Source organism: Zingiber officinale, chromosome 9A, assembly GCF_018446385.1.
Source record: "Zingiber officinale cultivar Zhangliang chromosome 9A, Zo_v1.1, whole genome shotgun sequence".
In the NCBI taxonomy this organism is placed as follows: domain Eukaryota; kingdom Viridiplantae; phylum Streptophyta; class Magnoliopsida; order Zingiberales; family Zingiberaceae; genus Zingiber; species Zingiber officinale.
In genome coordinates, this window is record NC_056002.1 from 103,135,705 (window position 1) to 103,152,906 (window position 17,202).

Sequence of the window (17,202 nt, forward strand, 5' to 3'; positions counted from 1 at the left end):
TTTATCCTCTCACAATACGTCATACGAGCTCCAATTAAATCCCAGAAAATTTCTATAAATTTCTAAAAATTCCAAAAATTTTTGTTAAGGCTATTAACCTATTAAACCTTATTATTTAATTATTATCTGGTTCAGTATTTTATAGGATTTTTATTCAACCTTTGAGGTTGTAGATGATGCCTCATCTTCCTCCTCCTCCTCGGAAGTTGAGTATGAATCAACTTTTAGTTGCTCCTCCTCTACTTGAGCCACTTCATCCTTCTCTTTGGATTTTTCTTCTTCTTCTTCTTATGTAGGCAAGAGTTCTTCTCCTAGAACCATCCTTACCTTGCTCCACAACTCGTGAGCATTCTTATATTCACCTACATGACTTATTACGTTAGAAGGTAAAATTTCAATCAACATTGATATTACCTTATCATTTGCCTTTGACCATGTGGTTTGCTCTTCCGTCCAATGTCGTGGTCAGAGCCTCTTTCCTTTCTTGTCTCTTGGGACTTCAAATGGTTCCTCAATGACCATCATGGTGTCCCAATCTATCTCGAGGAAATTCTTCATTTTCACTATCCAAAAGATCAAAAGGTGATGTCCTATAAACTTCCTCCTTCATACTTCGGTTCTATCAAGCTGGTTATCTTCTTAAGTGTTGCTCTTCTCGGCGGTTAGTCCGGTGAAGTGCGTCCTCGCTCTGATACCACTTGTAGGGGATCGGATGATCGGCTAGAAAGGAGGTTGGATAAATGGCGCCCACAAATTGATTGCTTCTTATGATGTTAGTACAACGGAATACAAACAAACACAAATAGAAAGCTAATCTAAAGACAATAAGGAAATGTAAACCAATACACGTTCGTTTAACGTGGTTCGGAGATTAGGGCTCCTACTCCATGGCTGCCCGTAAGGTGAACTATCCCAATCTATCGGTGGATGACTCCCCGGAAACTCCGGCTAGCTCAAACCTCCTTGTGGGTGGAGAAATCTCACCACAAACTCACCAAGACCTCTTGGACAAAAGGAAAACCTTGAGCACTGGTAGACTACTAATTGGACTTTAACCAAGTCCAATTTCATCAATTCTAACCAAGCTTCCAAGCCTTAGTTATATAAGCCATGGATTGAAAAACCCCGTCTACCAGTCGACTGCTAAAACCATCAGTCGACTGCCCTCTGTGGAGATTCGACCGTTACATCCTAACGGCTCGATACCAGTCGACTGGTAAAATTACCAGTCGACTGCTCCACACTGGCTGAGCGAACAGAAGCATTCTGTTCACTCCCAGTCGATTGCCCAGTCGACTATACTAGTCGACTGATGAAACCACGAGTCGACTGGTATCCGAGTACAATCTCTCAGTACTCGGACCCTCGCACTTATGACTCACTTGACGCTTCTTTGCAGCCTTGACCTCTTGCCTTCAAGCCGGCTTCCTTTGGCTCTCATCCCTCGGATGCATTCAAGCCCATGGCTCATCCCCAATGTCATCCTTCGCGTATGCCTCGAAGTTGCTTCTCTTGGCCCTTGTCCTCGCTACCTTGTCCACGGTCCCTCGGATGCTCCATCCTTCACCGGACCCGAAGCCATCAACCTGAGTCACATGTGTATCCTGCAAACTTGCACATATCAAATACAAGGGTGAACATAACTTAAACCCTTTACCCAACACCAAAACACATGGTCACACGGACCATTGGGATTGCTCCAACAGTTAGGAGGGCATTCTTCTTCTCTTCAAACTAGTTATTCTTCCTCTCTTGATAAGAAGCAAGTTCCACCTAGGCAGTCACTAGCTTGGTCAAGAGACTTGCCGCTTTGGATTCACCAGCAGTCACAACCGCTCGTTCGACCTCTAAATTTGCCCGGAGTGTCCCTAGCTCAGTTTCTTGGGCATCCATTTTCTATTGTTGTTCAATCATTAATTGGAATTGGACCACGAGCTCGACAGCATGGGTAGTTTTTGAGTTTGCTAGTTGGGTTATGAGGCGCTGGATTTCGGTAGTCTTCTCATCTAACTCGGCCAGTGTCTTCATTCGGCGAGCAATCTCTAAGCGAAGTCTAACTTCCGAAGCTTTTAGAGTAGCCTCAGCTTTCTGCGCCTGCTCAACATCCATATGATTCTTTGCCTAAACCTCTTGAAGCTCTTTTTCAACTTGGCTCAATTGTTCCAGTTGAGCCTAGCTCACTAGGCTCAAGTGGGAGGAAATACCGGGCATATTCGCTTCAGATTAAGCCTTTTTTCAAGTCTTCATTTTCTTGAGCCAGAGCCGCAAATTTTTGCAGCATGCCCAGCTCGAGCGCCCATTACTGCAGAACAAGGACTATCAAAAAACACACATAAGGAAAAATAATCAAAGCGTTGAAAAAATATCGTAGTTATATCAAAGGAATATTCGTCCATTGCCCTTGCCAATGTAAGATTTTCTAGTCTATTTGTGATAGTCTCCCAGGCTTCCATTAGAGAACCCAGTAACGGTACCCTCACCACTTGACAAGGGAGTAAATGGTAGGGAAATCGGGATTGGGGAGAACAGTAGGTCATACGAGGCATAAAATTTATAGAGCTCCCTTTGCCTCATAGGAGCTGAAGTTCCTGGCTGGTCAGTACTAGGAAGAGTGGTCGGCGGTAAAGTAATATTAGCTGTGGACTCGGTTAGTTGAGAAGTAGCCTCTTGAAGGGAACTATTGGAAGGAAGAGTTGAGGTAGACGGGCGAACAAATAAGGTACGTTCAGAAGATTGCACCTGGGTCTCCTCTAGAGTAGGCACACGATCGAGGAAGGAACATGCATGGGAGATGAGGGTTCCTCAAGAGCTTGAGCAGAGAGGATAAGCCTATGCGTCTTACGTCTTGTCCTCAGTAGCTCCTCCTCCTCCTCAGGACCCTCGGATGTTGGGAGAAGCTCGGTCGGTGAGGCCTCTGGCACAGTCGCCCCACTAGGGTCGGCTGCATGGTTGATAGCTGCCCCGCTAAGGGGACCGCTCGGACAACAATTCCTTCTCTTTTCACAGCAGTTCCTCTTCTTGCATCTGTATACATTTTGAGGTCATACATTTAAAGAAGGCGTCCATTGCATAAAATAAAGAAAAACTTAGTTAGAGATTATATAACAGACCCAATTGTAAGCCTTACCAAAAGAGCAGTGGAGCTTTGTTCAAAAGATTCCTCGGACAATTATTGCATATTGCCTGGGTTGTACCCTTTCCTTTACCTAACAACCTCTGACACACTTCGCCACCTTATGATTGTGAAGGTTATGAGAGGTGATATATAAAGACGGGATTCTTTCTGTTGGCGAGGTACGCTCTCTGAACATCTAAAGTTTATTCTCACGCGTTCTTTACTGTTCTTCATCCATTCGTCCGGATCTGTACTGACTTGAATGTCAGAGGGTCTTCGCCAGGGACTCCCCTTGGTTTTTAAGCGTTGATATTTTGTTAGCTCATCTCCGTGTGTGCATGATCGAGAAGAAGTCCTTTCGTAGAGTGAAAGGTCTTCTTTTAGTCAACCATAGATCTACTGTGTCCAGCACATCATCTCTATAGTTTTCAGATAAGATCAATTATTAGTCTTTCTCACATTGTGAGTGATAAATATATCCTCGAAACGTGATATATTATGCTATTTAATATATCATTATATAAATAAGTAAATATATTAGCCCAACATAATATCATCATTATTATCATCATCATCATCATAACTAACCGTCCAGTCAAACTATATGGATTGGTGCCCCTGGAATAATGGTTCAATGGTTAGATCCTTCAACCAGTTAATCAAACATCTAAGGATCAAATCTTAGCTACGGTGCACTACAGATTTTCCTCCAGTAAGATGATTACTCTAAGAATGTTAGCCGCTTAAATGAACCATTACAAGTGTCTTCTGATTTATCTTAGTAACTAATAAAATTTTTTTATAGGACTGGATCAGTCCAATATTAGTCGGTTAAAAGAGTTTGATATATTGATTATTAAAAAAAATTATATAGGTTGGACATCTTTTGTCGTCATGGACCATCATGCAATTTCATACTAGTACCATCTTTTTTCATAACTGGAAAATTATTCATATTGGCTTCTGCAAGAAACCGGCAATTATATGGGTGAGGGTTCTTGAATAGCCAAAATACTTATGCTGGTTATTGGCTCACGTTGCACAGGGCCAAATGTGGTGGACATATCAACAGAGAAAGGTAAACACTAGGTCACGCATTTCTGACCTGTCTTTGCTAGCCCCAATTGTTTACTCCTAGGATTCAAGATTCAACCCACTGGATTTGGGACCGGACCCAACCTGATGAAATGAGGTCAACCAATTCTACTCTTCCAACTTTTGCTTCTAACTCAGTTCCTACCACAACCAAATCAATCCACGAGTTCTATAACATTCTCCTGATATGCATGCAAATCTATTCTAGGAATTTGCCAAAGCAGCTATTCTAGATATTTTGTCCTCCTTATTCGTACTATTCGGAGTTGATTACTAGCTTGAGAATAAAAGGCTCACGGCACTTACATATTTGGTTGGATGATGATGTCTTACAAGGCATTAGCAGCGTTCCTGATAATCCATATAATAAGGATGCAGCATAGTTAGACAAAGGAAAAAAAATGAGCTATCATTTATTAAAAAAAATAATTGAAAATCTGGGTAACCTGGGTATTTCATGCAATCAAAGTGAAATTCGGCTTAGGAAAATCATTCTTATGATTCAATGTTGCTTGTGACCAAAGTTTACCACAAGTTCAATCAACTACTTTAGAATATATGATAATCTCAGTTAACTTCATTGATTATCTATGACAGCGACCGAGCTATTTTAGAATCTATGAATTAGATAGAAGTTGTTTTGGGCCAGTTAGGGTTCTGGAGTAAATGCGCAAAATGTTGAATCTTTACACAGGCAAAAACATTGAACAAGCAAGCCAACCATCTAGCATTCTTGAATTCCACCTTCCCTAACAAAATGGCACTAGAGCACTGAGGTCAATTACTAGCAAAAGTGTACTAGTTTATTGGACCACTAGTGGGATACATGGATCATCAATCTTTCCCTTACTGAAGCAATAGTTGGCTGTTAAAACTGGCAAGCTAGCAAGAAAGCACTGGCAACAAAACAAGATTCAGCTTTGCCCTTCTCTTCTAAAAGAAATTTGTGTATCTAATGGATTCCGATTATAATAACATGGAAAAGGTCGAACATTTAAATCTTTACAAAACTATCATTCTTATATTCTCGCAGGCACCTATTTCTGAGCTTGAATTAGTCTAGCTTCATATCCATGCTGTCCTCTTCGATGATGCTTTAAGTACATCCACTTGTACTCATGCTTCATCTAATTTCAAACGTGGAGCAATGTTCATCGACTGCAACTCCTGATAACACAACATGAAAGATAAAAAGGAATAACGTGAGACCATTCCTCCTACATCAGATTTGAATAGACAGGGAAAGCAAGCAAATGACACAGCATGACACTATAACAATTTAAGTTCTCGCCTGGATTAGAAGCTTGGTGGCGTATGGAAGTTTGACAGTGCTCATATTGTCGCCACTTTTTTTGCACATTGAACAAGTGGCTATCTCCGACTTGTAATTATAGTACCCGAACAGGCCACACTGCCTGCAGACCTATAAGAACAATGATTTTAAAGTGAGCAACTGATAGTTTAAAATCCAAAGTCAAATGTTTTCCAGCAACATGTTGGATATTAAAATACAGAATATACTAGTTAGGGCTAAGATGCATGTTGCAGTGATTATGAAAATTACAGATGAAGAAAAAGAATGGCATGGTCCTAATTTTCAATAACTAGATGTGAGAGCACTCCTGGTTTGATCAAAATATACTGACAGTTCAATGTTGTTCCACATTTGTGGATACATGAATTGATGTAGGAACAAATGCATGAGGCTTTAACGGGATTTACATTGCCTGTATACGTAGGGTGCATGTTACCGACAAGTACTCATGTTTATTCAGATTGTTAGAGGTGCTACATGAAACATACTGATCCAGCTATGATTAGATTCAGGTGAGAAAAGAAGAATTTATAGATTTCAGGTGGTTTGAGTATCAAAGTAGTTTCACAAAAAAAAAAAAAGGTTTTACAGGTAACCAATCAATTACTTTTCCCTGCTCATATCTAGTGTATCATTTATTGCATGTTGAAGACTATGTAGGATTAACTTAAAAGGACTTCATAAGAGTTCAGATTTTTTGTACTCAGCCATAGGTAGGAGCTGCCTCATTAAGTCAATATCTATGTTTTCCCGATCTGACCTGTGTCCTAGGATTCAAGATTCGACACACTGGATTTGGTACCCTGGCCTGACTTGATGAAATCAGGTCAAACGGGGTCAACCAATTCTACTCTCCCAACTTTTGTTTCAATTCAATCCCTACCAAAACCTAGTCAACCCACAAGTTCGATAACATCCTTCTGATGTGCCTGCAAATCTATTTTATTAGAGCAAAAGGTGATAACGCTCACCTCAGACAGCTAATATCACCGGCCCCCTTGTTAGATATAGGCAAATAAATTATGGGAGACATTTTGCACTAGCACAGCGACCCCTTTACATAGGGGAGGTCAGACACCCAATGAGACATTTTACACTGAAATTGACACTAAAACCTATTAGAACAAACACCCATAAACTTAGCAATTGTGTCAACCTGTGGGAGCACCTACAAATCTATTCTAGGAATTTGCTAAAGTAGCCCGTTATTTTGTCCTTTTTATTCTTACTTGTATACTTAGTTGGATGATGAAATCCTACAAGGCTCACTAGCAGCATTCCTGATAATGCATATAATAAGGTTGCAGCGTAGTTGTTAGACAATAGGAACAAATGAGTTGTTAAATATAAGTGAATGGAGAAGAAATGGAAGAGGAAAGAGGCTCCATTGCGAATAGGACTTTAGTCTCACATTGGAAGTTTCAAGACATTTTTGTTGGTTTATATTGATTCGCATACATTGAGGATGTGAACAAATGCATGGAGAGAGACTCTCTCTCACGCGTGGGTGCGCAAGGGGGGTGCAAATCCAGGATCCGGATTGCACAAAATTTGCCCAAGTGGAACAACCAACATTTTGCCACGTAGATCTTTTGCTGCTGTGAAACGGATGCTCCGATCATAGGCAGAGTACACAACAAGCAAAGCAAAGGCTCTCCATTTTCCTTCCTCCTCCTCTGTCGTGCAGCTCCTGCTCGGCGGAGTGCCCGTGGTAGCATTCGGGTGCTACTCATCTCGCCATGACCACCAGTGCTTGGTGGGGATCACGGTTAGCCGTTGTATCCTAGGAGACAGACGACCCTAGTAAGCCTCGAAGCACAACCGGCGGTGGGGCGAATCTGTTTCAAGGAAACTGCGACTCTCGCAGGCCTCGGTCTTTTCCCCGCTCGACTCCTCTTTCCGTCCGCTCGGCCAGCTTCTTCGCTCGCCAGATCGGCCTCTCTCTGTACGGCCGATCGGCCGTTCTGCCCGCTTGACCTGACTTCTTGCTCGGTCTCTGTGCCCGCTCGGAATCTTCACCCGATCGGCCTGTTCGCTCGACCGACCTCTCCACTCGCTCAATCAGTCTTTTCGTCCGCCTGACCTTATTGCTTGGTCGGCAACTTCGTCTGACCGACCTCCTCTCTGCTCGGCCTATCTGCCTCGTCTGACCGGCCTCTCTGCTCGGCCTGTCTACCTCGTCCGACCGACCTCTCCTGCTCGGCCTGTCTGCCTCATCCGACCGGCCTCTCTGCTCAGCCTGTCTGCCTTGTCCGACCGGCCTCTCTGCTCAGACGCTCTGCTCACTCAGTCACTCTGAGGTCGACACTTGGATAAAAACCAGCCCCTGCTGGCAGCCTGAGATTATCTGCTCAGGTCAGCTCAACTGTAAGTTGAATTTAATTCGAGTATTTAAATTCAGCTAATACCCCTTAAATCTCTGGCAGCAGATTGTTTTGTGTCTAACAATCTTGAAACAGATTCAATTCTATTGAGATGGCCACAGAACGAAGTGTTGAGGTGCAACAGACTCAACACGTGCAGGCCTCTTCCGCCCCGATTGAAACTGTGTCAATCAACCACGGGGAAAAGTCAGAGAAGTTCAGTGGACTGAACTTCAAGAGGTGGCAACAGAAGATGCTCTTCCACCTAACCATGCTCAATCTGGCTCGGTTCTTGTCCGAGGACCCTCTCAAGCGTGCTGAGGATGCTGATGCGCAGACCATCAATACAGTGGAGGCATGGACTCATTCTGAGTTCCTTTGCCGAAACTACATCCTCAACTGCCTTGCCGACTCGCTGTACGCTGTGTATAGTATGAAGAGAATGGCTAAGGAGCTATGGGAGTCCCTGGACAAGAAATACAAGAAGGAGGATGCAGGGCCAAAGAAGTTCATCTTGGGCCGATTCCTGAACTACAAGATGGTTGACTCCAAGATGGTGATCAGCCAAGTCCAAGAGCTTCAGGTGATCTTGCACGAGATCCACTCAAAAGGGATGGTTCTAAGTGAAACCTTTCAGGTGGCTGCTATCATTGAAAAGCTGCCTCCTGGCTGGAAGGACTTCAAGAACTACCTGAAGCACAAGCGGAAGGAGATGAATGTGGAAGAGCTCATTGTTCGACTTCGCATCGAAGAAGACAGCAAGAGTTCGGAGAGAAAGCTGTTCTCTCAGGCTACTGTAAAAGCCAACGTCGTCGAGCATGGTCAAAACTCGAAACGGAAGACCCCAAAATCTTCCAAGATGGGACCTAGAGGAGGCATCGGCAAGAAGTTCTAAGGGAAGTGCTTCAACTATGACAAAGTGAGTCACAAATCTTGGGAGTGCAGAAAGCCGAAGAAGAAGTAAGAGGTCAACCTGAACGAGGGACCAGAAATGGACGACCTCTGCGCTGTGGTCTCTGAGTTGAACTTGATCGGTTCAAACCCGCGGCGATGGTGGATCGATACTGGAGCCACCAGACATGTGTGCTGCAACAAGGAGCTGCTCCACAACTTCGAAGAAGTCATTGGAGACAAACTGTTCATGGGGACTCAGCAACCTCGGGCATCATGGGCCAAGGAATGGTGGTGTTGAAGATGACCTCGGGCAAGGACCTCACTCTAAACAATGTGTTGTATGTTCCGAAGATTCGGAAGAATCTAGTATTCGGATCACTGTTAAACAAGCATGACTTTCGCATTGTTTTTGAGTCGGACAGAGTTGTATTGTCAAACAATGGAATATTTGTAGGAAGGGGCTATGTATCTGATGGGCTATTCAAGCTCAATGTAATGACCATTAGGCCCAAGATAAATAAAAATGAAAGCTCTTCCACTTATATGCTTGAGTCTTCGTGTTTGTGGCATGGTAGACTAGGACATGTTAAATACGATGTGTTGCATAGATTAATAAACATGCAAAGCATACCTACATTCCACCTTGACCCAAAACACAAGTGTGAGATTTGTGTTGAAGCAAAAATGACAAGGTCATCCTTCAACATATTGAAAGAAGTAACGAACCACTTGACCTAATCCACACTGATGTGTGCGGCCTAAAAGGTACGCCAACACGTGGTGGTAATAAATACTTCATCACTTTTGTAGATGATAAAATAAAATACTGTTATGTGTATCTTCTCAAAATTAAGGATGAAGCTATAGAGAAATTTGCTCTCTATAAGAATGAGGTTGAAAACCAGCTTAAAAGAAAGATTAAGGTGGTTCGAAGTGACTGAGGCGGTGAATATGTGCCACCGTTTGCTGAGTTGTGTGCTGAACATGGGATCAAACACGAAACAATAACTCCTTATACTCCTCAGCAAAATAGAGTTGCTGAGCGAAAGAATCGAACTCTAAAGGAGATGATGAATGCTCTTCTATTGAGCTCTGGATTGCCAGAGTCAATGTGGGGGGGGGGGGGAAGCTGTGTTAACAGCTAATTACCTTTTAAATAAGGTGCCCCGGAAGAAAGTAGATAAGAGCCCTTATGAGTTGTGGAATGGAAGACAACCATCCTACAAATATTTACGAATGTGAGGGGTGTCTTGCCAAATTATTGGTGTCTGATCCGAAAAGGATTAAGATAGGACCAAAGACTGTTGATTGCATATTTATTGGATATGCACATAACAGTGCTTATCGATTTTGTGTGTATGAGTCACACATACCGGAGATACACAAGAACTCGATAATTAAATCGAGAAATGCCTCGTTCTTCAAGCATGTGTTTCCGTATAAGACCCAAGAGGATGCTAGCTCCTCAAAACGGGCATATGAAACACAAGGCGAAGAAGATGATGATGAACCAGTTGAGGTTGAGCTTAGACGAAGTAAAAGAGCTCGGGTAGAAAAATCCTACGGATCGGATTTTATCACTTTCATGCTGGAAAGTGAGCCTCGGAGTTACTCAGAAGCAGTAAGCTCGTTTGATGGACCTCACTAGAGAGAGCAATTGCATCTGAGATAGAATTTATCTTGCAAAATCACACTTGGGAACTCGTGGATCTTCCTCCGGAAAGTAAACCACTAGGTTGCAAGTGGATCTTCAAGAAGAAAATGAAATCAGATGGCGCAATCGATAAATACAAGGCTAGATTGGTAATCAAAGGATACCGACAACGAGAAAGCCTTGATTACTTTGATACATACTCTCCGGTGGCGAGAATAACTTCCATTAGAGTATTGTTGGCTATTGCCGGTCTATGAAATCTCGAAATACATCAAATGGATGTAAAGACAGCTTTCCTAAACTGGGATTTAGAAGAGGAAATCTACATGGACCAACCTGAGGGGTTTTCTTTGCCAGGACAGAAAAACAAGGTCTATAGATTGGTGAAGTCATTATATGGCTTGAAACAAGCACCTAAGTAATGACATGAGAAATTTGATAATGCCATGAAGGAATATGGATTCAAGATTAAAGAATGCGATAAATGTGTCTACGTGAAAGTCACAGAGAATGACTACGTCATCTTGTGTCTATATGTAGATGGCATACTTATCATTGGGAGTAATGATAAGATAATCAAATCCACTAAAGATATGTTGAACTCAATATTTGACATGAAAGACATGAGTCTAGCTGATGTGATTTTAGGAATCAAAATTCTTAAAATGGCAAAAGGACTTGTTCTTAGTCAGTCTTATTACGTGGACAAGATTCTTGAGAAATTATTGCGTTGGCACGAACGCCGATAGATACGAGTCAACATCTATCGAAAAATCGAGGTGAAAGTATCTCGTAGATAGAGTACTCTCGAGTGATTGGATGTCTGATGTACTTGATGAGTTGTACACGACCAGACTTGGCCTACGCAGTAAGCAAATTGAGTAGATACACGAGTAATCCCGGTGTTGAGCACTGGAAAGGGATAATAAGAGTACTGAGGTACTTGAGGTATACTCGTGAATATGTACTGTACTATACAAGATATCCTGCTGTGATAGAAGGATATAGCGATGCAAGTTGGATATCTGATATAAAATACTCTAAGTCTACGAGTGGATATGTCTTCACTCTAGCAGGTGCAACCATTTCTTGGAAATCTTCTAAGCAAACCGTAATAACCAGATTCACGATGGAATATGAGTTTGTAGCTCTTGACAAATGTGGTGAAGAGGCTGAATGGCTACAATAATTCTTAGAAGATATTCCACGATGGTCAAAACCTGTGCCGGCAATTTACATATATTGCAATAGTCAATCTACAATCGGTCGGGCACAGAGCCATCTGTATAATGGTAAGTCTAGACATATACGTCAGACATAATACCATTAGACAACTACTCTCAACTGGAGTTATCACTGTTGACTATGTGAAGTCAAAAGATAACCTAGCGGATCTGCTAACCAAAGGGTTAAATCGAGAGTTAGTTGCAAGCTCATCACGAGGAATGAGTTTAATGTTGTTGTCAGCGATCAGTGCAGAGGACACCCAACCTATGCTGACTAGAGATCCCAAGAACTAGGTTCAAAGGGGCAACTAATCTGCACTGACTAGACACACTGTGGGGGATAACCCAATGAAATAGTGACTAGACCAGGGTAAGTCGATGGGCTTTTAATGATCAACAAGAGTAGATGACAACTCTCGAGGGATCACCTATGTGAGAAAGAAGTGGGGCCACTTCGAAGTGAATTGAAGGCACAATTCTTAGAGTTTCTCACAGAACCAGGCGTGTTCATGGCCAAGAACGAACACACTCATGAGAACTGAGTTGTATCAGGGAGAGTCTTGGGTGAGATTTGTCACTGCTTACACAGACGACAATAGAGTTTAAGAACATCGTGTCTACTATCAGCCAGTTAGCAATCAAATCTTCACAAGGGAAGGTTCAAAGGGTAAAACCTACCTATCCTATACTTGACTCAAGTGCTGAATGCTATCACTTACCCTATCTCCATTCATGTGGGGGATTGTTAAATATAAGTGAATGGAGAAGAAATAGAAGAGGAAAGAGACTTCATTGTGAATGGGACTTTAGTCCCACATTGGAAGTTTCAAGGTATTTTTGTTGGTTTATATTGATTCACATACATTAAGGATGTGAACAAATGCATGGGGAGAGGCTCTCTCTCATGCGTGGGTCTATAGGGGGGGTGTAAATCCAGGGCCCGGATTGCACTGAACCAAGTTGACACGTGTGCGAGCGCGACTTGTGCACACGAATGCCGTGGTCGGGGCAAAATTTGTCCAAGTGGAACAACCAACATTTTGCCACGTAGATCTTTGTTGTTGTGAAACAGATGCATTAAATTTGAGATTAATGTAGAATAAAACCGGGCGAGTAATAATGAGTGAAACGGTGGCCGTTTCACTGCTCGGCTAATAATGACCATTAAGATCATTAACTCTGGTCATTGATCCGAGCTCTTATATAAGGAGGCTCCGATCATAGGCAGAGTACGTACACAGCAAGCAAAGCAAAGGTTCTTCATTTTCCTTCCTCCTCCTCTGTCGTGCAGCTCCTGCTCGGCGGAATGCCTGTGGTAGCATTCGGGTGCCACTCAGCTCGCCGTGACCACCGATGCTTGGTGGGGATCACGATCAGTCGTTGTATCCTAGGAGACAGACGACCCTAGTAAGCCTCGAAGCACAGCCGGAGGTGGGGCAAATCTGTTTCAAGGAAACTGCGACTCTCGCGGGCCTTGGTGTTTTCCCCGCTAGACTCCTCTTTCCATCCGCTCGGCCAGCTTCTTCGCTCGCCAGATCGGCCTCTCTCTGTACGCCCGGTCGGTCGTTCTGCCCACTCGACTTGACTGCTTGCTCGATCTCTGCGCCCGCTCGGAATCTTCACCCGATCGGCCTGTTCGCTCGACCGACCTCTCCACTTGCTCGATCAGTCTTTTCGTCCGCCTGACCTCACTGCTCGGTCAGCAACTTCGCCTGACCGGCCTCCTCTATGCTCAACCTGCCTGCCTTATCCGACCGGCCTCTCTGCAGACCTGCCTTGTCCGACCGACCTCTCCTGCCTGTCTGTCTCGTCCGACCGGCCTCTCTGCTCGTGTCTGCCTTGTCCGACCGGCCTCTCCGGCGCAGCCTGTCTGCCTCGTCCGACCGGCCTCTTTGCTCGGACACTTTGCTCACTCAATCACTCTGAGGTCGGCACTTGGATAAAAACTAGCCCCTGCTGACAGCATGAGAAAGTTGAATTTAATTCGAGTATTTAAATTCAGTTAATACCTCGTAAATCTCCGACAACATATTGTTTTGTGTCCAACATGAGTTTTAATAATTGAAAACAAACTTATCAAAAACTGAGAATAACTGGGAAAATAAACCTCATATATTGTAGAAAATCACTGAGCACAAGTTTCAATAGACTAATACTGATCCAATAGGTATTCAGCTTGTTCAAGTACCTGAACTTCGTATGGGTCACTGGACAACATCAAACGTTCAAATATCACCATACTCACACCATGTGCTATCAAACAGTCACGTTCCATTTCTCCTAGACGCAGTCCTGCAAAAGGAAACAATAAAGAAAAATTTAGTTGAAGATTAAAGCCACCAACAATTGTTGTCAGTTTCAAACATGATTATGATCAAACAACCTCCATCTTGGCTTCTTCCTGCAGTAGGTTGTCTAGTCAGTAACACATGAGGCCCTGTAGCGCGAGCATGCATTTTATCAATTACCTGTAGGTCAAGAAGACGATGGACATTATTTACCAAAAAATCTATTATGCTGGAATACCAACAAAATGATTGATATTTCGTGGTTACATATTTAGATATATTGTTCTGTAGAATTGAATAATGAGCAGGGATTTCACATTGTATAACAATCTCACAATAAATATGGCATTTCTCAGCAAGTAAAAGATATATATACTTATTTAAAGGTTCCAATATTAACCTACATGTCCAAATAAAATATGCTAAAGTTAATATGAAATTTCTATCACGACAAACATTTAGACATGATCAAAAAACGAGCTAATAAAAAAACTCCGAAAATCATAGGAAATGGATCCTGAATAGGATATTCAGGGCTTCTCATATTAACTAGATATACGCTTGTTATAATAAGTAGATATCATATGTTCAAAATAAGATTTGAGAACTAAGACCAGACCAGATGACAATAGCATACAGCTTTCTTGTCCTTGCAAGGTAATAACATTGTCTGCCTGATAAATACGCGGCTATTCTCACATGTAGAAGGCCTATTGCTGTTATTTTTGTGAGTTGCAATGTGTCTTTATCTTTGCATTGTAGAGATAACCTTCTTCTTCGAATCCGCTCCTTTATTTTCCGTCATACCAAATATTTCTAAGTTTGTTATGGAAATGATTCATGTTCCTACTTTATCGTTGGATTCAATAGTGCCTACTCTATTGTGTGCTCCTATTTCATTTTCTTCCCCACACTAACAACAGAACCTAAAACAATGCAAACTTACAGGAGCTAAGCATGTAACAACCACTTGAGATCCTGCTACCCTCGTGTCGCCAACTCTAGTCGCTGAGCTACCTTTGGTTTCCCATTGTTCTTAGAAAATAACCTTACAAATGCACTACTACAAAAAGTACACACATGATTCCATCCTGATAAATCCACAGGTGGAAATGTTGCTTATTATGCAAACATCATCAGAATTCAGAAGTATTGCAAATCAATCAAGGGCTTGATTCAAGGGGAAGACATACAAATTTATGGTGTTGATTATCTTCATATTTTTTCTCCTATAGATAAGATCACACGTTCAACTCATACTGGCCTAGAGGATGTTTCAGTGTAGCATCAAAAATGTATTTCTTCAGGCTAGGGATGTGTATCATTTCCATAAGACTGACATGTTTGAAAATCTGATTCCCTAATTTTTTTTCTCATGCTTCTTGAACATTTGAAGGGGAGCCTTGGTGCAACGGTAAAGTTGTTGCTTTGTGACAAAAAATTCACGGGTTTGAATCCTGGAAACAACCTCTTGCAAAAAAACAAAGTAAAACTACGTACAATGGATCTTTCCCTGGGATCTCGCATGACGGGAGCTTCATGTATCGGGCTCCCTTTTTTTTTTCTTTAACACTTGATCCCACTTCATATATCAGTTGACTTATTGACAACGAACAGAATTCTATTAGTCCTTAAAACTGTCTTAGGATTAAGAAGGCAATCAAAAATTTATAGTTCCAAGGATGATGATAAAAATAAGTTTTTGGCTTACTAAGCGACATTTAGTAACATTGTTGACACCTAACAACAATATTGCGCAAACCATGAAAACAAAAACATTTTGATAGCAGAGAAACATTTCAGGACAAGATAATCTCATTGAAAGTTTGCCAAATCTCTTTGCAAGGAGGACACATGAGAAATGAAATATGTGTACAATTACCATATGTTTCAACTTCTGATAGTAGATTGGCCCCATGAAAATGTATGCTTGTAATGGCCAGCCTGTAATGCCTGGAACATTCAAATTACATGTCAAATATTTTCTGGTCAACAGAATAAGTTGAAATAACAGATAAGGAAAAGGTCATGAGACTCCTGAATATAGACAAAAAAACATAGAGCAGACACAAACTTGAATGAATATACACAAGTGGATGTGCATTGTACTCATTTTGAGGCCAACTAATGCTCCTCCATTTTTTTTTCCATTTTTTTCAGTGAGGGAATTTTGACCTAAACACCTACCTTTTCACCTTAGCTATCAAATTACATAAAGCTTTGCAAAATAAACCCAAGCAACTTGTAGGCTCATGCAAATCAAGACAGTATTATGAAAGGCTTGATATCAAAATAGAGAAAAACTCATCAAGTTCCTTCCAAATTTTATTTACTTAATATAAACTATTGATAAAACAAGCTCAAATCTTGAAGTAATTTCTTATAAGAAAAAACATACCTGAGTAGAGGAAATCTTTGCCGCTATAGCTAAATCCATGCTTCGCAAGTGTATTGCTGGAATTTTACAAAATGTGTAAGTACATGGTCATGGCCAGAAATCTATAGTATTAAAAGGAAACACACCTTATGTCTTCAACCTTATCAGCATGGACACTAGGTTCTTCAAATGCATCACCATAATGAAATCGGCCACAAGAAACTCCAGCTTTTCCACCAATAAGCTCAAACATTTTGCCCAGTGTCATCCCACTATTAATTGCAACTGATGTGAGAGCCAGTACTTATGTTTTAAAGGTGAAAATCTATATTCCAAACTATGAGGAGATTTCAAGCAATAATAGGAAAATCAATGATAGAAATTTTGGGAGAATACTAATAATCTCTGCAGCAACATATAAATATGATTATCAAAAGAGTTGTATGATGAATGAGAAAAGCCGAGAGAAGAAATTTTTGCATTTCTCTTCTACATCAACAGAGTATAGAAATTTTAGGAAAAAGGGAAAAAGAGAAAGAGGAAAAAGCAAACCCTTTAATTAGGAATTCATATAATAGACGAGAATACTGCCCATAAATAATGAACCAAATACCAAAAAAAAAAAAACGAATCCCTGAGAAATAGCCACAAATTAACCCTCTAATTGATACTATTTTCTGAAACTCCCCAAGGTGGTGAATAAACATTGTCCATCCTCAACTTGTTAATAAATGTGTGAAACTAACTAACTGAGGAATGCCAAATCCCTTTGTGAGCAAGTTTGACAGTTGGGACACTGAAGGTATATAAGGAGTACAAATGAGATCATAGTCTATCCTAGTGTGGCACTCAAGTAACCACTATGACTAGTACAA

At 41.6% G+C, this 17,202-nt stretch overlaps 1 protein-coding gene across 1 annotated transcript in view; it reads right to left on the reverse strand.

Moving 5' to 3' along the window:
* Positions 1-5,162: 5,162 nt before the first annotated feature.
* The window catches only part of LOC122019403 (DNA-directed RNA polymerase III subunit 2-like), a 39,366-nt gene continuing 27,326 nt past the window's right edge, over positions 5,163-17,202 (reverse strand). The window contains exons 31-37 of the mRNA XM_042576874.1: positions 16,474-16,599; positions 16,349-16,404; positions 15,833-15,903; positions 14,046-14,130; positions 13,851-13,954; positions 5,502-5,633; positions 5,163-5,377 (exon numbers count right to left, since the gene is read on the reverse strand). Of these exons, the coding sequence (XP_042432808.1) occupies positions 5,327-5,377; positions 5,502-5,633; positions 13,851-13,954; positions 14,046-14,130; positions 15,833-15,903; positions 16,349-16,404; positions 16,474-16,599 (625 nt within the window). The 3' untranslated portion in view covers positions 5,163-5,326. The remainder of the gene's footprint in view (positions 5,378-5,501; positions 5,634-13,850; positions 13,955-14,045; positions 14,131-15,832; positions 15,904-16,348; positions 16,405-16,473; positions 16,600-17,202) is intronic.